This window comes from Mus pahari, chromosome 19, assembly GCF_900095145.1.
Source record: "Mus pahari chromosome 19, PAHARI_EIJ_v1.1, whole genome shotgun sequence".
NCBI lineage: Eukaryota > Metazoa > Chordata > Mammalia > Rodentia > Muridae > Mus > Mus pahari.
In genome coordinates, this window is record NC_034608.1 from 21,177,841 (window position 1) to 21,201,083 (window position 23,243).

At 50.5% G+C, this 23,243-nt stretch overlaps 2 protein-coding genes across 5 annotated transcripts in view; both read right to left on the reverse strand.

The window, feature by feature from the left end:
* Window positions 1–2,205: 2,205 nt before the first annotated feature.
* Ccdc97 (coiled-coil domain containing 97) lies at window positions 2,206–10,014 on the reverse strand. 2 transcript variants are annotated; one of them, XM_021219201.2, is made up of 5 exons: window positions 9,870–10,014; window positions 6,623–7,075; window positions 5,637–5,906; window positions 5,285–5,414; window positions 2,206–4,184 (listed from the first exon to the last, which is right to left on the reverse strand). In XM_021219201.2, the coding sequence occupies exons 1-5, from the start codon at window positions 9,907–9,909 to the stop codon at window positions 4,064–4,066; spliced, it is 1,014 nt and encodes a 337-aa protein (XP_021074860.1). In that variant the 5' UTR covers window positions 9,910–10,014; the 3' UTR covers window positions 2,206–4,063. The 2 variants fall into 2 exon arrangements, with proteins under 2 accessions (XP_021074860.1, XP_029388054.1); XM_029532194.1 differs by lacking the exon at window positions 9,870–10,014 and adding an exon at window positions 9,708–9,863.
* Window positions 10,015–12,186: 2,172 nt separating this feature from the next.
* The window catches only part of Hnrnpul1 (heterogeneous nuclear ribonucleoprotein U like 1), a 35,450-nt gene continuing 24,393 nt past the window's right edge, over window positions 12,187–23,243 (reverse strand). For all 3 annotated transcript variants that reach the window (XM_029531752.1, XM_021218736.2, XM_021218737.2), the window contains exons 11-15: window positions 17,738–17,906; window positions 16,917–17,207; window positions 15,576–15,865; window positions 13,805–13,996; window positions 12,187–13,347 (exon numbers count right to left, since the gene is read on the reverse strand). In XM_029531752.1, coding sequence (XP_029387612.1) covers window positions 13,231–13,347; window positions 13,805–13,996; window positions 15,576–15,865; window positions 16,917–17,207; window positions 17,738–17,906 — 1,059 coding nt within the window. In that variant the 3' untranslated portion in view covers window positions 12,187–13,230. The remainder of the gene's footprint in view (window positions 13,348–13,804; window positions 13,997–15,575; window positions 15,866–16,916; window positions 17,208–17,737; window positions 17,907–23,243) is intronic.

Consider the following 23,243-nt stretch of genomic DNA (forward strand, 5'->3'; position numbering starts at 1 on the left):
TTGTGAGCCACCATGTGGTTGCTGGGATTTGAACTCAGGACCTTCGGAAGAGCAGTCGGGTGCTCTTACCCACTGAGCCATCTCACCAGCCCACCTGAGCTGTTTTTGATGCACATGTATGATAGTTACCAGTGTTTGTGTGCCTTGCAGGTGGCTGACTTGTGAGCTATGACTATGTGTGTGCTTTTTAAGTATTTAGTTTAATTTTTTTTAATGATGTATGTGAGTGCTGGTCCCAGTGGAGGTCAAGATGGACAGATTCCCCTTAAGCTGGAGTGACAGGTGATGGCTTGCGTGACATGGGCACTAAGAACCAAACTCAGGTCCTCTGGAAGAGCTGTAACCCCTCTTAACTGCTGAGACATCTCTCCTGCGGGGCTGAAATTAGAACCAGGACCTCAGGTATGCTAGGGAATAGTCACTTTTAACAGTCACTTCTTTAGCCCCAGGGTCACATGTACTCCAGGCTGGCTTTGAACTTGAACTCTGTTTCTCTAGCTAGAGTAACGGTTCTCAGTTTGTGGGTCAAGACCCTTTTGGGGGGTGGTGTCCAACAGCCCTTTCACAGGGGTCACCTAAGACCATTGGAAAACACAATTTATGTTACAATTCATAACAAAAAAATTACACTTACAAAGGAGCAACAAAAAGAATTTTATGGTTGGGGGGGGTCACCACAACATGAGGAACTGTATTAAAAGGGTCAAAGCATTAGGAAGGTTGAGACCCACTGCTCTCTAGTGCTAGGATTACAGATTTTATGTTCATTGAGGATGAACTCCCAGGCCAGCACTGCACCAATTTAGCCACAACCTCAGCCCCGAGGGAGGGCAGCATTCTGTGATTAGTATGTTTTGTTCATAGTCTAACACACATTTCACAGTTTGTCTCCAACACTCGGTGTCCGTGTGAAAGGCCTCACGGGGCTCAGAGGCCTGCAAGTCCTTTTGGGCTGGTTTCAACTAGGGTGGGGAACTTGGAGCAGGTAGAGCCAGCACAGGTGGTATGCCCACCTGTGGGGCTGGAGACTTCAGCTTGTGAGTTGTATGGGTCACCTTTGACAGGGTTTGGAGGTGTCTGCATTAGGGTGGGGGGGATGGACCTGTCACCATGTGCTGATGTTTTCAGGGGGAGGGAAAGTTCCTATTATGTGAAGCCATTGGCTGTTGTATGACCAGCGCTGGTTGGACTTTGTGCTGAGTGGAGCCTGTCTGCGGTGTCCCTTTGCTGGCGGGTGCCACGCTGGCTCAGGGCTGGCTGTGGCAGCGAGTAGGGCAGGGCAGGGGTTGTGGTGGGCACTGGCCTTATGCCCGGCCTTGGTATAAATATCCCCGGGCTGTTTACTCCGGGCGGCAGCAGCTCAGCAGGTCCTGGGGGGTGGGGGATGACCAGGCCACAGCACAGACATTTCCTTCTACTCAGACAGGTCGGCAGTCTTGCTCTCCTCTCGTGGGTGGGGACAAGGTGGTGACCCCTTGTTTTAGGTTCTTAGGGGCCACCAGTAGAGTTCTGACCTGGATTTCCCAGGGTCTGAGAGACAGACAGGGAAGGGGATGGACAGCAGGGGGAGGGACAGGAAAAAATGAGGGTGCAGGCAGGGGTAGGGGCAGGGTCAGGCTACCGACAAGGGTGTCAGGCGCTCAGAGCCTGGTGAGCAACACGGGAGAAGTGTGTTTGGGGATTGATGGCAGAAGCCAGGGAGAAAAGGGAGAGGATGGGAGTCGGGCACAGATGGGATAGGTAGGAAATGAGGACAGTGTGGGGCAGGCAGGGACTGCCCCAGAATGGAGCTGAGACTGGGGGAGCAGGCGGCAGAGAGGTGGGGGCGGGCATGGGTGCAGGGCAGCAGCCAGCAGAGACCTGTCCAGGGCAGGACAAACAGGAGACATGGAGGTGGGGGCCGGATGCCCAAAGAGGGGCTCTCCCTCCCTGACTCAGCCTCTCCGCCCACCCCATCCCAGATCTGAAGCAGTGGCGCCAGCCACAGGGGGGGCTGCTGGATCAAGCGGGGCGGTGCTTTTGCCGTTACTGCTCCCTCCTGTCTCCACCTTTCTTCCTGTCTCCTCCTCCCTGTCCTGGTGGCTGGCCCCACCCCTCTCTCTCATTTGCAGGCGCGGCTGAGCCATTTGACTAACTCCAGGTCCTGACTCAGTGGCTGTGCAGCGCAGCTCTTAGAAAGTTACATAACAGATTGATGGATGGCAGTTTCTATCTTAAATAAGTTTAATGATCGGGCAGAACACTGGTCAACTGTGAAAAATACTTAAGCCATAACTTCCCAAAAGAGCACTCCCGGCTCCCGTCCAGTGGTGGGATCCCAGCTGGGGATTCACTGGGTCTTCTGGGGAGGTAAGGGTGGGAGTACAACAGTCTATCACCTGCCACCATACCGTGTGCCACAACACCTGCACCTTCTACAGTCCACCACAACAGTCCTGGGGAGGATGTCCGTCTTCGCATCTCCACCACTGTCCAATGAGGTCACATGTAGGCACACTGGCCAAGTGTGTTCCAGTCTTGGCTCTGCCTGGGAGGCCAGGTGGTCTCAAGAAGCAAAAGGCTACTTCTGAGCCCTTTCCATCCTTTTCGACAAGCGACGATTGACAGTCTTGTTTCCAGGGCTGTTAGGAGGTGTCAGTCAGGCCTGGCCCAGGCTGAGCTGTTGAGGATCTTTCAACACCTTCTACCCCCCCCCCCCCCGTGAGTTTATTTGATACAGAGGACAGAGACAAGACCCAGGGTCAGGACCTTGGCTTTACAAAGCAGTGGTAGGATACTTCAGGTATGACCAGAGCAGAATGCAGCCATTTGCCATTCGGTGCCGCAGCAGTTTGGACTCTCAGGCCCAGACATGCTGGCCTCCATCCCCACAGGAGCAGGTTGCTTCTGTCTGCAGGGGACGAAGGGGCTGGATATGGGGCATGGGAAGGTAGGGCGTCTGGGTTCCCACAGGCCATGGCTGAGTCACAGGCAGCCATCTGGCTTTCATTAGCCCAGGGCAGCAGGGGGCTCTGTGGGGCGGGCCCTGTGGCCAGCTGGGGGCAGGGACACTGGGGCAGGCTGTGTGTCTGTGTGTGATGACTCAAGACCCATGATAACAGCCTGTGGGTATTTGGGGAGTGTAAACAGGAGAGGGAGAGGGAGAGGGAGGTGGAGGAAGTGAGGAAAAGGAAAATTGTGGCTGGGAAGGGGGGTTGGGAGGGGAGAGTCCCCCTCTTCAAGTTCCTCCCACACTCCAGCTGGCCCTGTGGTACCCAGCTCTGCCGGCACTCCCAGCTAGTGTCCAAAAGGAGCAGCAGAGGCTGGTGCCACCTGGGTTCCCCCAACCTCCCTCCACCCACAGGGAAGGCTTCTGCTGCCCTTGGCTGCCAGGCCCCCGGGGAGGGGGCCCAGAGAACCAGAGCAGTAAGGGCTGAGACAGAGGGGCAGACATCAAGGCCAGGGGATCCATGGAAATGAACAAGGGTGGGGAGGCATGAAGGGTAAGGTGGGAGCTTGGGGGAAGCAAGAGGGCCCAGCGTAGGACACCAGCAGAGAGAGGTGGAGAAAGCCAGAGCTGTGCTGGGTATCCGGTAGAACTGGACACTAGCATCCATGGGGCTGTAGCCACCAGACAGTTGTCAGGGCCCTGCTGTGGGCACAGCACCCGTGACACAGAGATGGGTAGAAGGTGGATGCACATAAGTTAGAGACTTAGGAAGCGAGAGGTGAGGCGGTGGCATGAAGGGAGAAAGCGGATAAGAACAGGACAGGTAGACAGGGCCCAGGGATTCGCCTGTACACGCAGCCCGTGGGAAGCCGAGGCAGGAGGACTGAGTTTCAGGCCAGCCTTGGCTACAAAGCAAGTTACAGGCAAGTCAGTGCTACATAATGAGACCCTACCTCAAAAAGATGGGCGGGGCCAGAGCCGGAGGGGTGGCGATGCTCCCAGAGAGAGTAGGAACCCCCAAACACAAGTGGAGGCGCTAAGGTGGGCCAAGTCTAGGGGGCCTGCCTTGATGGCCTGAGTCACTAAGCCAGTTTTAGTCAGTGGCCTTCGGGGTGGTTGCAAGGGTGGGAGCCATCAGTCTCCACCCAGCTCTGCGCTAGATACATCCTCAGGCTCCTCTTCATCAAAGTACCGATCCTCCTCATCACGTGCCACGATGTCCAGGTTGTCAAAGTCAGGGTTGTCATCCACGGTGCTGCAGGGAAGAAAGCTGTCAGGCGTCACAGCAGGCCCAGCTCAGGGGAACTGACCTCCCAGGTATGCGTGTGCCTTTGGGAATCCTGAAGAGGTGTTTTCCCATTCAGCCTACATAAAAAATGCCCACTTCTTTGACAGATCGGAAGGTGTGACAACACCACAGCCCTCAGGCTTTTCAGGCTTTGGCCTTTATGTGGCACCTACCCCAGTTCCACTGTGTGACCTGAGTCACCAAGACTCCAGCTCTGCTTCAGCACTGGAGTTCCTTTGTGCCTCCGCATGCCTGCAGAGAACACCCCACCGAGGCTCTGACCACTGCTCTGCTCCCCCCCCTCCCCGCACGCGGCGTCGGGCAGCAGATTTCTTCCTTTCTGGAAGGTAATCCTTGGCTACCTCCATCCCTGCTTTAATCCTAGGGTCTGGAAGGTAAAGTGACTGTGGGACACATTTGGGTATCTGCTGTCCTCCTGAAGGAACAGGCTTGGGTCCCCTCTTCTGGTGTCCTCGGGGTAACCTAGTGTAGGAGCGGGGCTGGCTCATAGGTGCCAGAGCCAACACTGCATAGCCTTGGTGGCCCCAGCTAGCAGTGGATGAACCACACTGATGTTGGGTCTGTGGGATCCCAGCACGGTCGCTTTGGCAGCGATAATGAAGCTATTCGTGGACACAGTTCCCATGTCATTGGGCCTGGATGTCCTGAGCTGACAGACTAGGGATGACAGGTATGTCATCTTTCTCCCCCCTCCTCCCCACCTCCCCCTCTTTTGAGACGGGGTCTCATCATGACTCCCTGGATGGATCAGAGATCTAACCACCTCTGTCCCCCAAGTGCTGGGATGAGGTGTGCCCCACTAGGCTTCATTAAATGCTTTGTCAACACTGAGCTAAATGTTGGCTCAGTTTATCCCTTCGTTTACAGATGAAGGGGCTAAGGCTCTGAGAGGGACAAGGTTAGGCCAAGATCCCAGAGAGTGACTGCCACCAGGACCCTCAGTGGGGAACTATTCCCGAGCGCTCTAGAACTGCTAAGGAAGGCTGTCTGAGGAAAGGCAGGGACCTGCTTGAGACCATGGGTGCTGGGCTGGGGATGGGAGGCACCTGTAGTCAAAGCCCCCATCTTTGCCATCCAGGAATCGCTGGTGCATGCGGCTAGTGAACTCCTCTCGAAGGATCAGTCTCTCTTCCGAGTCAGGCACCCAGGCTTCCGAGTCTTTATCCGACCTCTGGTCTGTGGAGACACCCAGGTGGGCAGCCTGAAGGAGCGTGACAGGTCACCACCCTATGTCCAGCCCGTGCTGCTGAGACAGCCCCGTCTCTGCCTTCCTGGCACACACACTGGACACAATGGTGATGCTGTGCCCTGGAGCCTGTACCACAGCAATCAGGAGGAGATGGCAGGGAAGGGGGTGAGGGCAGACAACATGGGGGGAGGGGGGTGTGAGGCCCTCACCTTCCTCATCGCTGTCCTCTTCCTCCTCAAAGCAAGCCTCCTCCTCCTCTTGCTGCCGGAGCAGCTTTTGTTGCAGCTCCCGTTCCTGGTAGGACTGAAACAGCAGGTCGGAGAGTGGATAGGCAGGCGTGCCGGGGGAGCCGGACCTGGGGGCTTGCGGGGCTGCTGTGCGGGCATTGAGCTCCTCCTGGGTGAGATATTGTCCTATGTACTGCTCGTACAGTAGAGGGGCCCGGAACCGCATCTGCTCGTCGCTAAAGTACTCACCTCCTGTGCATAAGAGGCAAGGTACATGTGTGTGAGCACACATGTCTAGGCATGTACGTGAGTGCCCTGCTAGTAAGATGCATACATTTGTATGCAATTCAGGAACATGATAAAACCACCCACAGGTGCCTAAAGGCCAGTGGGGCACTGAGTCTATAGCCTGAGTTGAGCCTGTTCATATACCCAGGCCTGGGCTACGATGTAGACCGGGCTAGCATCAAACTCAGAGATCCTCCTGCCTCTGCCTTCCAAGTGTTGGAGTATAAACCACCATACCAGGCTCTTCATGGTGTTTTGTTGAGGGTGGCCTTGGGGGACATGCATGCCCCCTTGGTTTCCCTTGACGTGTGCATGGTGTGAAGATGGGACGACATTCCTCAGGTGGAAGCTGACTACCCCGATGTTGTGTATGCTCTTGTCCATCAGAGGACAGTGAATATCTATAGTGCCACTTCTGCCAGCATGTGAAAGGCTGAGGATGGGAAATTTGGGTTCAAGGACAGCCTGGGCACTAGATAGAGAGACTGTGTCACCCAGATGCCACTCCGTCATCTGCATTCTGACCCTGTCTGCTTCCCCTTTTCTCCCTTACTTCTCCAGGGTCGGTGCCTCTGGTCTCTTTCTCTCAAAAGCTATCTCCAAGGACTTCTCTGGGCTCCTGCTCTGCTTCAGTCCTCCTGTCCTCCCACCTCTGTCCCCCTCACCCGCCATCCCCACACCTTGGATGAGCTCACGCAGGGCAGCATAACGCCGGTTACGCAGGCGGGTGCGCAGGGTTCGAGGCCGGGCATTGCCTTGCCGGGCAACCTCAGCACAGTAGAAATCAGCACGGTGGTCTCCACGCAGATGGCCGAAGCACGCCAGGTGCTCTTCCCGGAGGCCTGTGCGGAAGCGCTCCAGGAACACCAGCGGCTTCTTGTGATACAGCTGGCCCAGGATAGCCACCTTCTCCGGCTCTGTCAAATCAGGCTCACCCTGCTGCTGGCTGCATACAGGCAGGTGGCTGGCAGCAATGGCATGCAACATGGCACTCACGGCCGGGCTCTCTGCCTGGGAGCTGTCGCTGTTGGGGATGCCTGGCGTACTCTCTGCTGTCCCCTCCTCCTGCGGTCCAGATGGAATGGAAGTCTGGCTCAGCTCCCCCCAGTGCACACCTCTGGGCTCCACACAGTCTGAGAGTCAAGGAGAGTCTTTAGTTAAGGGCATCTGGGGAAGGGGGTTTAGGCAGGAGGAGGCTGGGAACTGACACGTTCAAACAGCTCACGTTTACTGAGTACCTGCTACATTCTGGGTAATGTTCTAGGCCTTAGAGAGATCATGGTGAACAGGCGGTCCCACTGTGATGCTGCACAGTCAACAATTTAATTAATTAACAAAAATATGGGGGCCGGGCGTGGTGGCGCACGCCTTTAATCCCAACACTCGGGAGGCAGAGGCAGGTGGATTTCTGAGTTTGAGGCCAGCCTGGTCTACAGAGTGAGTTTCAGGACAGCCAGGGCTATACAGAGAAACCCTGTCTCGAAAAACCAAAAAACAAAAAAAAACAAAACAAACAAACAAACAAAAAATGGAATATATTAAGTGCTTCCCTGGCTAGGTAGGAAGACATTCGGACAAGCCTGGTACAGTGGCACACACCTTTAATTTCAGCATGGACGAAGCAGAGGCAAGTGGATCTCTATGAGTTCAAGGCCAGCCAGGATTACGAAGTGATACTGAATCTCAAAATCAAAATCTCAAAAAACAAACAACAAAATCCAAAACACCAATGATAACAATAGTGATGATGATAATAATAATACTACTAATAAATAAAGTATCCAATGAAAAGCCAAAAAAGACAGAAGCAGCAAATGTTAGGATGGCTCACTTTTAAACTGCAGGGTAATAGGCTTGCCAGAAAAGTGACATCTTGTAGCTGAAGATGGCTCAGCATTTAAGAGCACAGGCTGCTGCTCTTCCAGAGTCCAGATTCAATTCCTAGCATCCACATGGCAGCTCACAAATCCTAGCACTTGGGAGGCAGAGTCTCTGTGAGTTCGAGTCCTGCCTGGTCTATAAATCAAGTCTAGGACAGTCAGGGCTACACAGAGAAACCCTGTCTTGAGAAACCAAAAGGAAACAACAACAACAACAACAAACCAAACACCTAGTTTCTAGTCTTTGGTATAGCAGTCGGAAGAGCTAAGAGCAGCCTGAGAAACAGAAGGGAAGCAGAGCATGTTGTTTCTTTCATAAGGCAACTGTGCCAGGATGGAGGGCTGGCCGGCACTGACTGCTGCAAGCACTATAGTAAGAAAACAGTCTGGATGCTGGGCAGCGTAATATATATACAAATAGCCCCAGCATTCAGGAGGCTGGGGTAGAATGATTCATGAGTTTTAGACCAGGCTGGACTACACAGTGAGTTCTACGTCAGCCTGGGCTACAGGGTGAAACCCCACCTCAAATAAATGAATAAACATACAGTCAAACAAATGAATGAATAACAATGAGAATGTAACAAAACAACAAAAACCTAACCAAGTAGACGGAATAGCCACGTATGGAGGAATAGCCATGTATGGATGTCACCAGGGATCCTACCTGACTGGAACAAGTTCAGGGTGGAGACCAGGCTGTAGTGGGTGATGGGTAAGAAAATAATGAGCAGTGTGCATGATTCTCTGGAGAAGCCAGATGTTTGGAAAGCATCAGAAGGGCCAAGGGTCACTAGTTTTTCTCTCTGGTAAACGGTCTTGGGAGTGCTAGGAGGACAGGCCTGCTCTACCACAGTTTAGATGGTCCTGGGGATTGAACCCAGGGCATCAAGCATGCTATGCAAACATCCCACTAATAAGCTACGTCCCTAATCCCTGGCTCTGAACCTTCTAGGCTCTGGACTATAGGCCCATTTCACCACATCTTGCCCCAGATTCTCTTTTATGTCTAGAGGTAGGGCTTCATGGTAGCAAGTGTAATTGGCATTCATAAGGCTTGAGCCCCAGCACCAGAAAGTTTAAAAGATACATACAATTTTGTTACAGAAAATGTTAATATATATACTTTGAAGCAGGGCCTCATAGTACAGTGTTTGACTTTGTAGTCTGGAACTCACTAATGTAGTTTAGGATGTCTTCAAACTTAAGGGTAACCTCCTGCCTCAGTCTCCCAAGTGCTGGGGTTACAGATGTAAACCACCACAACTGGAGATTATCAAAGACTGAAACACACAGTAGAACACACAGCCACCTGTCTCTACATTCATACACCTGCTATTCAGCTTCAGTAACTCCCAGTTCCGAGTTGTCATCACACATCAGACTACTATGAAATATTAAAGACAGGTGTGGTGGCGGCACAGGGCTGTAAACTCAGTTCCTTGGGACCTGGGATAGGAGGGCAGCAGTCTGGAGGCTGACCTTGGCAATAATAAAAGGCTGACTGAAAACAAAACCCAAAAACAAAACAAAGCAAAAAACACGCCCAAACACGCCCCCCCCCCCCCCCCCAATACTTGTGGGAAGTCAGTAGAAAAGTGAAAGGCATTGAAGGTGCGAGGGAGAAAGGACCTAAAGAGGCAGAATGGACTGCAGACGTTGGGGTCAGGAAGAGTTAGAATGTAATGGGAGCTGTTGGTTTGATATAAGTGAGCTTTCATGGGACAAGAGGAGAACTAGCTTGGGATACGGAGAAACTCAGGTTGGCACAGAAATGATGTTAACTTGAGAAAGGTTGGTGAAGCGTTGGCATGGTAAAAAAAAAAAATGGGTTAGCCTAGGACACGGAAAGAGGTTAATTTCAAAGAAGAAGGGAAACGCCAACCTGCCACAAGGCGGAATAACCAGACCCACAAAGTGGACCAAGTGTTGAAAGTGCCAGTAAGCGGCGGTCAGACGTCCTAGAGTCGTCAGCGCTTGCGGGAACCATTTCCTAGTCACACCGCAAGAGCACCCTCCGGTCACCTGAGCCTGGCACATGTCTCACCATCATCGGGCTTCCTCTCCGCCACCTCTGCAGCTGCCATGGCCTCCGTAACAGGTCTCTCCAACACAGTAATCGCCTCAGCGGGCTCCGGAAGCCAGGCTGGACCCTAGGTACCCGCAGGTACTTCCGGTTACGCAAGCGTCTTTAAGCGGCACCCAAGCATCAAAGTTCCGGGTCAAAGGCGGGCCTTCTTTATGCGCATGCGTAGCCCCGCTCAGCGCGGGCAGGCAGAAAAAAGGCGCTAGGTTTAGCAGATGGATTTTAAACCTACCAAGTCAGCGGGGACCGTGTCATTTGATAGCTACTCTAACTTGAAGCCCTCGTGTGTTAGTATTTGGAGTGGTTGTATTGGCCCTATCGCATAGACTCTCGAGTCCTTTTAAACATGTTTATGCGGTCAGAGGACAAACTATGGGAGTGTGGATAAAATTCAGTCAAGATTGGCAGCAAGCATCTTTAACCGCTGAGCCATCTCATCCAATTTTGTGCTGTGATTTGACTTCCTTCTATCATCACATCAGCCTATAGAGCTGTCATGAGATTAAATCAGGGGCAGAACCTTTGTGTTTCCAAACAAGAAGGAAACCTGCAGATATGAGGGATGAGCTGTGAGAATTCGCTGTGGAAAGGGGAGGTACCTGCTCACCACAGGCAGGGTCAGAGGCTTTCTGGTAGGGATAAAGCCCCCCAGATGAGACCTGAAAGGCATGGGCAGGAGTTAGAAAGTACATCAGGCAGTTTTTGCTGGCAAAGGTACTTCCGGGTGCTGTTAACTGTTTACTATGGTCAGGGTCAGGGTCAGGGCATATACAGCACTCAGGAGCCAGAGGCAGGGAGATCACTGAGGATTTGACCAAGTCTTGTCTTTAACAAGGCCAGCCAGGGTTACATGGCAAGTCTTGTCTCAAGAAAACAAAAAAATAAGACTATTGGAAGCTGGGCAGTGGTGGTGCACACCTTTAATCCCAGCACTTGGGAGGCAGACAGGCAGATTTCTGAGTTCAAGGCCAGCCAGGTCTACAGAGTGAGTTCCAGGACAGCCAGAGAACCCAGTCTTGAAAAAATCCAAAAACCAACTAACCAAACAAACAAAAAACAAAAACCTATTGGAGGCCACATGTCGGCGTCAGATCATACAGGGCTTCGTAGCCCTACGAGGTGTTAAGAACCTGTAGGGTTTGGGGTAGGGAACCAAGGAAAGGAACTGGAGATCACAATGAGGAAGATGGTGCATTAATCTTGAAACAGGTTTGAAAGAGTTAGAACTTGGTAAGCATTCCTGACATTTGGGGAATGGCCTGGTAAAAATTCAGTTGCATCACCAGGAATGGTCAGTAGAGGGCGAGGCTGCCCAATACACATATGCCAAGAGCAGGACTTCCCAGGCTAGGGAAAATGAGGACCCCCTCCTTGCCTTCTCCTAGAGCAACTTGACAAGTCTTTTCTTTCTCTGTATAGCCCTGGCTGTCCTGGAACTCACTCTGTAAATCAGGCTGGCCTCGAACTCAGAAATCTGCCTGCCTCTGCCTCCCAAAGTGCTGGGGTCAAAGGCGTGCACCACCACCGCCCAGTGAATGACAAGTGTCTTTTAGACATGATCCCCCCTCAGCCTTGCATCTACTCCCTCCTGGTGTCTGGCCACCTAGGTCCTGGTGCAGTGAATGCATACCTTTGGATACAGGCTCTTGTCACCACCCCCAGCTTCTTTTGACAGGTTGTGGCTCTTCAAAGGCTCCCCAGTTCCTACAAGGGAGCTGGGGTGAGCTGCCCACACTACATCAGATGTGAAAAACTCAGCTTGCACAGGAGAAATGAAGCTAGGGAAGGGCAGTGGGCTAGAGTCCCACCCCACAGCTCACCCTGCATTTTCCTCTTCTCCAGAAAGCCCTTCCTATGACTTCAGGGTCTCTCTAAACGGTGCTGTAACTGGTTACAAATTTGTATTCCCTGGAGGAGGAACTCCGAGAAGAGGGGTTGGGGTCATCAATCTCTGCAGTGCTCACATCCCTAGAGCTATTCAGGATGATAGGTAGGGAACAGAGCAAGCAGACAACACTTGCACAGGTGGCAGTACAGGGCCATGAGCAGCATCCAGGCTAGACCTTAGGGGTGTGGTTGAGCAATACACCCGGAGAGGGACCTGAGCCAGCATGGTCTCTCTTACAGCTCTCACCTGTCTGTCCCTTGCACAAGGAGCATATGGGTTATGTGAAGTACAGAACCACTTTGTTTAAATAAATGATCGAGGCATTTTCCCATCCCAATTAAAGGCCAATTGCAGTAACACTTCAGGGTTTCAACCCTGCTTCCTTCCTGATAAGAGGTGCCATGTCATTTATTGAAAGAAACAAACAAAAGAGGGTAAAACATCTCGTAGTAAGTGCAGTTTGCTAAGGTCCGGTTAGAACAGTCGGGTAAAGGGGAAGTGAGAGTAATCAAAAGGACCACTGTCAAACTTTGGAGGTCTGGCACCTGGAAGAGCAATGGAGGTGGTGGTGGAGGAACTTTTAGGGTCTAAAGGGAAGCCGGTCCCACCCCCACCTTCCCTTCACCCTCTCACCCACTTAAGCCCACCAGAAACTACCAAGACTCCTGGAGTAAAAGGTTTCAAGTTCAATAGTCACACTCTCTCCAAGTACAAAAAGCAGATACAATCCAACTGAACAGACGCTTGTGTGCAAAGTTAGGGGAACTGAGACATCATATAAAAAGTTAGGTTAAAGGTCATTTTGTTGTTTGTTTCGAGGGTGTGGCTCTTCCTCGGTTACCTGAACTCAGCAAAGAAATGGTTATTTGATGAAGTATCAACAGCTGACCCACAGTAAAAACAGACAAATTCTAAAAATTAAAAAAAAAAAATAAAAGCATAATTACCAAAAAAAGTCACTGCTTCCTCCCTCTGCAATTTGCTTCTTAAACTTTTTTTTTTTTTTTTTAAGTTTTTGAAATTTTTTTTTTAAATCCTGAAAAGTAGACAGAAAAACAGCTCCTGGAAGAATTTACAACCAACTGCATCAGAGTCTGGGAAGCCAAGGGGCTAAACAGCAGAGTAGGGAGAGGCAGACAGGCAAGGGTCCTCCCCCTCTCTGTGGCCTCACAAGGGGGGGCTTCTTAGTTAAAGAGGCAGGGAGAGGAGGAAGTGGAGGGGACAATGATAAAAGGTCACTGTTGCCTGTTTGAATCCAGAGAGAAAAATGCCTGGCCTGTATGAAGAGAGAAGCTCCTCTGGAAAAAGTGGGCTAGAGAGAGGCAGCCCTGGGATAACTCTGTCCCCAGCACCACAGGTCTCAGAGGGGAAAAGGGGCCAAGGCAGGTGCTAGTAGAAGCAGCCAGCACGAGCCTCCGAAGGCTCCATCACCAGCTACTGTGTGCTTGTGCCCCCCTGTGTGCTGCCCGAGTAGCCTCCATAGTCATAGTTCCCGTAGTATGGCGGCCACTGGCTCTGGTTCTGATAGTACTGGCTCCACTGCTGGGCATACTGGGGAGAGAACAAGAACATCAAGTTATCTCTTGCACTCTAGACTGTCCCTTCTCTCCTTTTGTGGTCCACCCCCATCACATGGGTTCTTTGACAGAGACCAAAATGCTTTGGAAAGGTAAGGGGTGACTTGATGTCACATAAATGGGAAAGCAGGAAATGCAGTCCTGGTCTTGTGGCTTGTTGGCCATCCTTTTCAGGTGTGGTAGCCCCAGCACCAACTTGGAATGGAACTTGGCACACCTTGGCTACATTGGAGGCCTAGCTTAGCTAGGTAGGTTTGCTGCACTGGGGGCCAGGGCTACACAGTGGTTATCCATCGGCCATTAAAGACCAGTTTATCAAAAGCCCAAGACAAGCAGCTGCCCATATTTCAGAAACAGGCAGGAACCCAAATCTGAATGCACCCCAAAGAATGCTCCCAGAAGCCTTACAGGAAGGCCCATCTTACACTCACCTGCTGATACTGGTTATAGCTGGGCTGAGGGTAGGTCTGGGCAGTCGGGGGTGGTGGTGGTGTATAGGGGGCAGGATTGTAGGGGCCATAGCTCCCATAGTTGTAGGCAGGTGGTGGTGGAGGTGGAGGTGGTGGGGCAGTGTAGCCCTGGGTGTAGCCTCCTTGGTTGTAGGGTGGCTGGCTGTAACTCGGCTGAGGAGAGAGAGAGAGACAAATGCTCCATGAGACAGACAGCACACATTGGTATGGACACAGGTCCCTGGATGGAGGCAAGTCTGTTCTAAAGTGCAAGGACGGGTCTGGGAAGCAGCTGACCCTAGGCCTGTGCTCTGAAACCTGAAAGCAGCAGCGCACAAAGCATTTCAAAGACCTGCTTCACAGTCTACAAACAATGTCAGCCCAGTCTTGCTCTTGGTGTGCCTTGGTAGTTCAATAATGGTAGTTCACTTTTTGCATGCACAAAGTGCTGGGCACTCAGGAAATGGTGGCAAATGGCCACTGTGAGAGCTGCTGAAAAAAGCAGTGGTGACAAGTTGCTAGGAGCCTCTCATGCAGAGTGGATCAGTAACTCATTCCATCTCATCAGCAAGCCTGGCATCTTCACTAGCTCTATTTTACAGAGACGGACGGAAGCTGAGGCTGGGGCTGGAGAGATGGCTCAGAGGTTAAGAGCACTGACTGTTCTAGAGGTCCTGAGTTCACATGCCAGCAACCACATGGTGGCTCAAAACCATCTGTAATGGGATCTGATGCCCCCTTCTGGTGTGTCTGAAGACAGCAACAGTGTTCTCGAATGCATGCATACATACATACACACAAACATACATACATACATACATACATAATTTAAAAGAGTACTGGTTGCTCTTACAGAGGCTTCAGGTTCAGTTCCTAGCACCTACACAGTGACTCAACTGTCTATAACTCTAGTTTCAAGGAACCCAATATCCTCTTTTGACCTCTGCAGGCACTGTACACAGGTGGGGCACATACACATATAAACACACACACGTAAAGTAAATTTAAAAAATAATGAACTCAAAAGGAAAATCTAAGCGAGGTTGTTGGGCCGAGGTCACACGCTTAGAATGACTAACCCAGGTCTGCCCAGTTCCAGAGGCTTCATTAAGCTACAGTACCCATCACCTCATGGACACTTCATAAGTGATTCCTAGTAACGTTTCTGTCCTTTTTGTGGAAACAAGGACCAAAGGGTCAAGCTCACTGTCCCAAGTCACAAAGTCAGGTTCTGTTGGAGCTAGCTCTGAACTTAGGTCTTGCCAAACTCTCATTCTAGGAAATGTGCTGGCTGGGTGGCATCTAGGAGCACTCATCTGCTCCTGGCAAGTGTTCCCAGCTGCTCCCTGGCATGTAACAAGTACTCAGACGGCTGTGAAATAAAAGAGATGGATTCAGTTCACCAGAACCCAAGCACAGGCTTCCTAAGAAATGGAACAGGGTCTGGAGCTATTAAGGGACAAGGTCCTTTCTTTGGACCCTGACCTCCCATGATGTGCAAAGGGTGACTCAGTAGAGACCCAATGAGGCCAGCGACAGCCTAAAAGACATGATCTTGCTTGCAGCTACCTCCACCTTTGGGGAAGAGGGAGAATCTAGCCATTTCTATGTTTGACACAGCTGAACAGCAACTGCAAGGGAAAAAAATAAAGGGCAGGCTGGACGGAAGAGCGCAGACCTGTGGCCATACCTCAGACCTGCCTCCTCTTCTCAACACAAGTGCATACGTGTACAAACATATACATGGCCTTACCTGTGGAGGGCTGTAGCTGCTCACTGTAGGGGTGCTGGTATTGGCGCTGGAGCCAGGGATGTTGCTGTTTTTGTTGTAGCTGCTGGCTCCTGGAGGATTCCGAGCAGGGCTATAGCTAGGTGGCGGCGGTGGTTGCTGTGGTGGTGGTTGTGGTGGCGGTGGCTGTTGTGGCGGTGGCTGTTGCTGAGGAGCCCGGTTATAGCTGCCTCGGTTGTTGGAGTTGTTGTTATCCCGGTTGTTATTACCCCAGCGGTTTTGGTTGTAGCCACCACCTCCGCTGCGGTTGAAACCTACATTAGAAAATCCATAAGAGGACTCAGCATGGCTGGCTGTGACCAAGACTGAGGTCAATAAAGCAAGCAAATGCAGGTACTCCATCTGTGCTTCCCCCAGGCCCTCCCACACTTCCTTGTTCTTGCCCTGACACAACACTCAGTCATTTCAGACAGGTCTGTGTCTTCCAGTGGACTGTGAGCAGGCAAGGCACAGATGTCTTAGATGTGTCCAGCTCTATGTAACTGTTCAACAAATTAGAAAGGTGTTCAGGAACAATGCTAGGCAGCAGTAAACAGTTGCAAGCTAAAGTGGCCTCTTTTGAGCCATTGTACAACTGTTTCTTGAATCTGTACCCTCATCACACCAAAAGCAGGCTTCACAAAGACCCTTCCTGAGTTGCTTATCTATATGAAGGTTAATTTGGTGTCATGAGGTCACTGAAGGGTGTAGAACATGTCTGATACATAGTTTTGTTTTGTTTTTGTTTTTTTTTTTTTTTTGATACATAGTTTTAAAGATGTGTTTGAAAGACATATTTTTATCTGGCATGTGTATGAAGGGATTGCATACCATAGAGGTAGAGTTACAGGCACTTATAAGCAGCTCAGTGTGGTTGCTGAGAACCAAACCTGAACCCTCTGGAGGAGCAACTAGTGCTTTTAACTTCTGGGAGATGTCTCTGGTTTATGATCACACTTCAGACACCATACCATTTCTTAAGAGTTTAGATTTTAGTTCACTGGACTCCCAGCTCCATTTAGCTTTGTGATAATGGGCAAATTAATTGCTCTAAGCTTGTTTCTTCATTTGTTTTTGAACTAAAAGCAGTTCTAATATTTGCCATTGTGAGATCGACAGATGGATCCCAAGATTCCTCAACGAATGTACGGTCAGATAGGGAAAGACCAACAAAGAGAGCACTGTCATGTGCAAATGGGCAAAGGCTTCAGTGCGGTTGGGAGACCAGGCAGTGGGAAGGCCCAAGGCTGCAGAGTAGTAACTCCCACCAACCGGTTCCCACAGCCCGGCCTCAAAACGCAAGGCTGGAGAAGGTAAACGTCTCACCTCCTCGGTAGCTGCCTCCTCCACCACCGCTGCCACCACCGCCTCCCCGGTTCTGGAAGCCTCCTCGGTTGCCTCCAGGAGGGCCTCGGTTGTCATAACGCTGGAAACCGCCGCCACCCCCACGGCCTCGGAAGCCTCCACCTCTGTTGTCAAAGCGCTTTTCAGGGGGCGGACCGGCCTTCCGGCCTTCCTCGTTGTACTGCCTCACCAGCTTGTCTGCTTCCTCCCGCTGGAGCTCAATGAACAGAACCTCATCCAGGAAGTCTCCAACATCAGGCAAAGTGAAGTTGGCTAGAAGGAAGTAAAAAAGGAGAGCAGGTCAGCGCCTTCTGATGTCTGGTTCTCTTCACCTCAAAATATTGGTTCACTAGAGTAGGAAGGTTGAAAGAATGAGGTTAAGATGGGACCCCAACTGCTTGGTGTAAACACTGGCAGGGCTAACAGACTCTTCCCCAGAGAGGAATTCAGGTCTTTCTAGCCTCACCTCAAGGGGCTTCAGAGGCAATGAAGCCACACCCCATCTGCTCCCACGGTGGAGCAAACTGAGGCTTGCCCAAGTGCTGGGGGCCAGAGGTGGGAGATGGTGTAGGTCTTTCAGCTTGGGCTCTACACACACTGTCTCTCATGACACTCATCCCCATCCAGCCCGAGAGTCCTTTCCCAGACTGGAAGCCTGTTCCCTCATATGTGGCTAACGGGAGACACAAAATAGAAACAAAGACCAGACCACAAAGGAATCACAAGGAGCTGAGAAGGGCCAAAGTGAAAATATCTTTGTCGTGAGGATGCTGTTAAATGGCCCCTAACCACTCATTTCCTACCTTTCATTTCTAAGACTGCATGATCTGGGACATCCTTCCCTTCTTCGTCTGTTCGCTTTACTGTGCGGTCTTTGAGGTCCTCATCAGTTGGACAGATTACAATAGCTTTCCGCTGGAAGCCTTCAAATGGTCTCATTTTCCGTCTCTGGGCTGACCCATAAACATTGGTCTGTGGTAGGTAAGAGGCAGAGATTGGATACTCAGAGCTGTCTCTCTGGCAGGGCATTATGCAGGGAAACCATCAGAAAGGTAAAATACGAATCACCCCAGCACAGACTCAGGAAATAGCTCTTTTTCACTTTCTGAACTCATGTCCATCTCAGCAAATGAAGAGACTTACAAAACACAAAGAGGTTGGCTCCCAATAGTTGGGCTTTCTGTTAATCCTATTTGTTACTGGCACTGTAGTTTAGAAATCCTTTCCCTTGATCTCAAAGGATTATGTGTTTGTAGTAAAATATGCACTATACCAGGTGTAAAGCTTAGGGGAAGAGTCTCGCCAATCACCTCGCATCAGTCATCCTTCCCAGAGATAATGCACTGCAGCTCACATAGGCACTTGTAGAAGTACTTATGTTTTGCTTAATAGGAACAGAATTGTACTGCATAGTATCTTCTGAACTCATAATTCTCCTGCTTCAGCCTCAGCACCAAGATTACAGTTCTAAACTTTATTTTAAAAATTCTTTGAGACATGTAGCCCTGGCTGTCCTGGAACTATGAAGACCAGGCTAGCCTTGAACTCACAATCATCAGCCTTTGCCTCCAGAGTTGCTGAGATTAAAGATGTATGCCACCATGCTCTGCCTGTGTGTTTTTTTTTTTCCCTTCAAAATAGTCAATCAATGGAAAGAACATAACTCAGCAGTCTTGACAATTGTGCAAACTGCTTCCATTAATACGTTCTATCTTCTCCCCTGGACCTCTGAAACCCTGGTCTTACCCACAAATCTACTCGGAGACTGACAAGGTGACAGCCTGTGCTTTTCCAAAGTGCAGCTTTGTTTTTCTTCTTTGCGGCAGTAGGCAGCTGCCTCCCAGGCAGTTGCTGGCAGAATACATGTAATGACTGAGAGCAGCAATAACATCCCTGACCAACACCCCATGTGCCAATCAAGTCCTGTGCCAGGCTGGGTAGGATGAGATGGGAGGATGAACACAAAGTAAGACAAAGTCTGAGTGGTAGCTCCGAGGCAGGAAACACCCTGAAAAGAGGTGTAGCTTGGCAGACCAAGGTTCTATGTCAGAGCTTCCACCTGTTGTTACTTGTAAAAATCAACTCACTGTGGATTTACTGCATTTCAAGCCCTGTAAGGGCAAACAGTATTAAAGCCTCATGGCCACTACTTTGAAGACTGTGTAAGTTTAAGTGAACTAAAGCTCTGGGCCTGTGCTCACTTCCAGCACTAAACAGATAGAAGCCACTATCAACAGTGGTTGTCACTGGGTGGGGTGCTGTAGATATTTATTCCATGATGTTGACTTGAAGCTACCCAGACCAAAGTGAAAGGTTAAGCTGCAGAGATCTTCCAAATGAAAAGACAAGAGAGGCAGGGCAGAAAGAGCACAGGCTTTGGGGAAGAAGCTTCGTGATGGAGTGTCAGCTGTGCCATTTAGCATCTGAGAGCCTGCAGACAAGTCCCCTAATTAGTCTGAGCCACAAGCTGCCTCTGAGAGATGAAGATCACATCACCCTCCTGCTGCTGGGGCTGCTAAGGGTTTGCAGATGGAGATTTTGTGGCATGCGGTGAGGAAAGAAGCCAGCACACAGAGTGGATCTCAACATATGGTCAGCAGGCCCAACAGTGTTCTAAGAGAGGCTTCTCAATGCAAACACTAGGCTAGACTCAGCCCGAGGAAGATATGACACAATGGATCCCTTCTAGAATGGCAGAGGATGGGGCACCATAATAGACCAGTGGAGATCCAAGCTGTGGGTGTGGCTGTGGCTGTCCTGGTACTAAACTAGCTCCCTGGCTCAGCTCACATGTCAGGCTAAACGTTTTCCCTACTCCCAGAATTTCCCGAAGGAAGCACAGCAGAAGGGGTGAAAGGAATACATCTACATACTGTGTGGGGCCTTGAGTAACAAAGGATTTCAAGAAAAAGGTTATACAGTCACTGGGCAGAGCAGGTTTCTTGCTACTGTAGTCCTTCTCAGCATCCGGCTTCCTTCAGCAAAACTGTTAAGTTTCCTCTTGACACAAAAGCCAGAGTGAATGGCTAGTATCAGGGTGACCATGGCCCTATTTGCTAGTCCATCCTATCTGGTGCCCACAAATGATCCTGTTCTTACTCCTCTAACCTGTGAGGGCACAGAGAAACACAGTCTGGTCATCTGCCATGGTACACTTGCTCTGTCCAAGTTCCAATGAGGAATAGAGAAGTAACCTTGGCAAAAGGACCAATCTTTGCAGCATTACAAGATGGGAGGGATGAGGGCAGAGTAGACTGGACTCACAAGTGGCAGACCTTTGTCTGGGATGATGTGTGACTGACTCTCTGTGAAGCCAGGTCTGGAGTCTATCTGCCCTGCTGCTTCCTGGACTAGGGGAAGGAAAGAGGAGCCATGCAAATGCTTGGCTTTCCTGGAGGAAAGGGAATGAACTGCTGGTGACTGTTACCACAGCAAACACAATGAGGTCAGAGCCCTGGGGTGAGCCCTGCACTCTGTGGTCTCTGGGGGCGTGGGGGTCGGGTCCTGTGGCTGTTGCTAGGAGACAAGAACGAGACAGCGAAGTCAGCTTTTCCAGACACATGGGTTGAACAGCCAGCTCCTGCTCCTTCACTCCCACAATGCTTAAAGATGTCAGCTCTAAGAGACTGGCTGCAGCCTGTGTTCTCAGCTCCAGACTACTTCCAACCCCAGAGTGACCAGAAGGGAAGGGGGTAGGGCTGGGGTTCTTAGACATGGTCTTGTCATGTGTCATGTGGGACAGACTAAGGTACGAGGACACAGCAGACATAGATCACAGATAGGCACCTCTGCTGACATTCTGAGTTCTTTGAGACCTACTGTCTGATCTGTCCACCTTCTTGTCATATGCAACAGGACCAGTCTGGCAGCAGCAGAAGCTCGGATGGGACCCAGAGGAGCACATCTGGCAGGGAAGGCTTGCTTTGGGTTGAGTGAGGTGAATCCCAGTGGAAGGAAGAGAACTGGTCTGAGTGCCAGGAATGAAGCAGGCTTAAGGCTCTGGGGACAGTGTGGGTGGAGGAAAGAAAATTCCCTCCAGTGCCTGCTAACAAGAGGCAGTTTACTTTGGGGACCAACTCTGGCACTAGGTTTGTTTCAGGAATAAAATGATGATGATGATGATGATGATGATGGTGAGGAGGAGGAGGAAGAGAGGAGGGGAGGAAGAGGAGGAGGAAGCGGGGATGGCGGCAGCACCTGCCAACAGGGATGAGAATGGAACTAGAACCCAAAGTTTTTTGTTATATTTTGAATCAGGGTCTCACATAGCTCTGGCTGGCCTGGACCTCAACTAGATCAGCTTACTTTTGTCTCCTTAGTGCTGTCATCATGGCATGCACCACCATGTTCAGTTAGAACCAAAGTGAGTGTGAGGCCAAGTAAGCAAATTTGTATGTAGCCAACTGACTGACCAATGCTCTTCCTGGCCTAGGTCCTATGGACCATAACCTCCAGCTCTGGATGGTTTGGGCAACTTTGTTGTCTTTTAGAACACACAGTTCCTGTAGAAAAATCTTGTTTCCAATCCCAATGATAGCCTAAAAACAGGCTAGAAACCTCATTCTAGGGTTGCCTGGCTAGGGGCCTGGCAAAGGTAGAATCTTGGCTGCCCAGCCTCAGCAGGGTTGTACAGATGAATTATCTTCCAAGGACAGGTATGTCTGAGGTTGACACATAATAGGTAAGGAAGAGCTAACTACAGGGAATATGACCTGGGCTGAGATTCTGCGAGTATGGGGATACAGCATTCAGTGCTAGTCTCTTTCAAGATCTACCCTGCCCACAAGACAGCTATGCATTATCAATGTAATCCTCACAACCACGGCTAATGGTAGTGTCAAGATGTGCTCCAAACCTTTGCCTACATTCATTCATACAACAAATTTTTCATAATTAAAATTTCTGGAACAAACTTTTTGGAGTTTTGGCTAAAACAAGAAAAGCCACTGGCTTAAAACCTCTTTATTGGCCTCACTGACCTAGAGCTTCTGCTCCTGGCTCTAGCCTTGGGTTAACTAGAGAACTGTGTTCTTTACTTTGGAGGGCAGGAGCCTTTGCATTATGGTTGGTCTGGGTCATATGGCCTGCTCTGCATCCCTTCTGCGAGGTTAGCAGGCTGTAGACCATAGGCAATCTGTGCGACTCAGGCCTAACTCCAGCTCCAAACAAGGATGTAGCAGCTAAGAAGGCTGCATCAGTTCTACTTTGTGCCTGGTTGAACTGAAGGACAGAAATGGCACATGGCATGCTCTCACCGTGACTTCCACTGTTGGGCTAATTAGGGCAGCACTGTGAGTAAAGGACAGGCAGGGAATTCTTTCTGGGGAGACCAAAAGAGAAACCTTAGGGTATTAACATCATTGCTCAGCCTCTTAGAAGAGTAAGTCCAATGGGGTACAGATAGACTAAAATTCCAAAAAGGTCTAGCAAACAGAATAGGGCAGAGTGAGTTGGGGAGCAGTGAAGATACAGCTTGATTGGGAGAATACGTATCCAGCATAAGCAGGGCCCTGGACTTGACCGCCCGTACAAGAAGCCGACTAAGCACCTCTAGAGAAGGCTGAGTAGCAGGCCCTCACTGTCAGGGCTGAGCGAAAGGGAGACCACAGAGTGCTTACATACTGTTACCAACCGGCCTGCGCAGGGTCTTCAATTCATGTGAGGACAACATGCTTCCTGGGGACTTCCTTTCCATTCAGCCAGCCACCAATGCTAGTTACCAGCTCCCTTTTCATCAGGCTTTAAGCCACGGTACCAAGTAGTCAGTACCACACACAGAAGGCACTTCAGCCAGGTTACACAATGGAGCTCTACAGGGTTTGTTTGCTTATTGGGTCCTAAGAAAGCATGCATGTAAGGCTGAACTAGAGAACCCGAGACAAGTAAACGCGCTCTGCTGAAACTCAATGGAGCCTACACAACAAATGCAAATAAAATGCTGTGTAGGTAACTAACATGTGGAACTCACCAGTGATAGCGATTCTAAGCCCTATTTAGCTCACTCATTCTTGTGACAATGCTGAAAACCATACTCTAATCCAAAACTGACCGAACCCCACCCCTAACTGAAATGTAAACATGTGTCGCATACTGCTAAGAATGTGCCCAGAGAAGCTAGAGCACCTTTATTCTATACAGTATGTGATGACATCCACACTAGCTGTTCTGAACTAGGTCCTATGGAGGTATGAGGGGCCTTAGGCTCTCCATTTTGCAAACTAGGATGCTGAGATTCATTCACATGATAAAGTTGGCTGTCCACAAATGCATAATTAGCAAGTAGCAGAGTTGGGGTTCAAGCCTGTGAGG

Coding starts and splice junctions, on each gene's coding strand:
- Ccdc97 (XM_021219201.2), bottom strand. CDS start 9,909: ATGGCAGCTGCAGAGGTGGCGGAGAGGAAGCCCGATGATG. Junction 7,076..9,869: donor GGAGAGGAAGCCCGATGATG/GTGAGACATGTG, acceptor CTTGACTCTCAG/ACTGTGTGGAGCCCAGAGGT. Junction 5,415..5,636: donor AGAGGACAGCGATGAGGAAG/GTGAGGGCCTCA, acceptor GTGTCTCCACAG/ACCAGAGGTCGGATAAAGAC.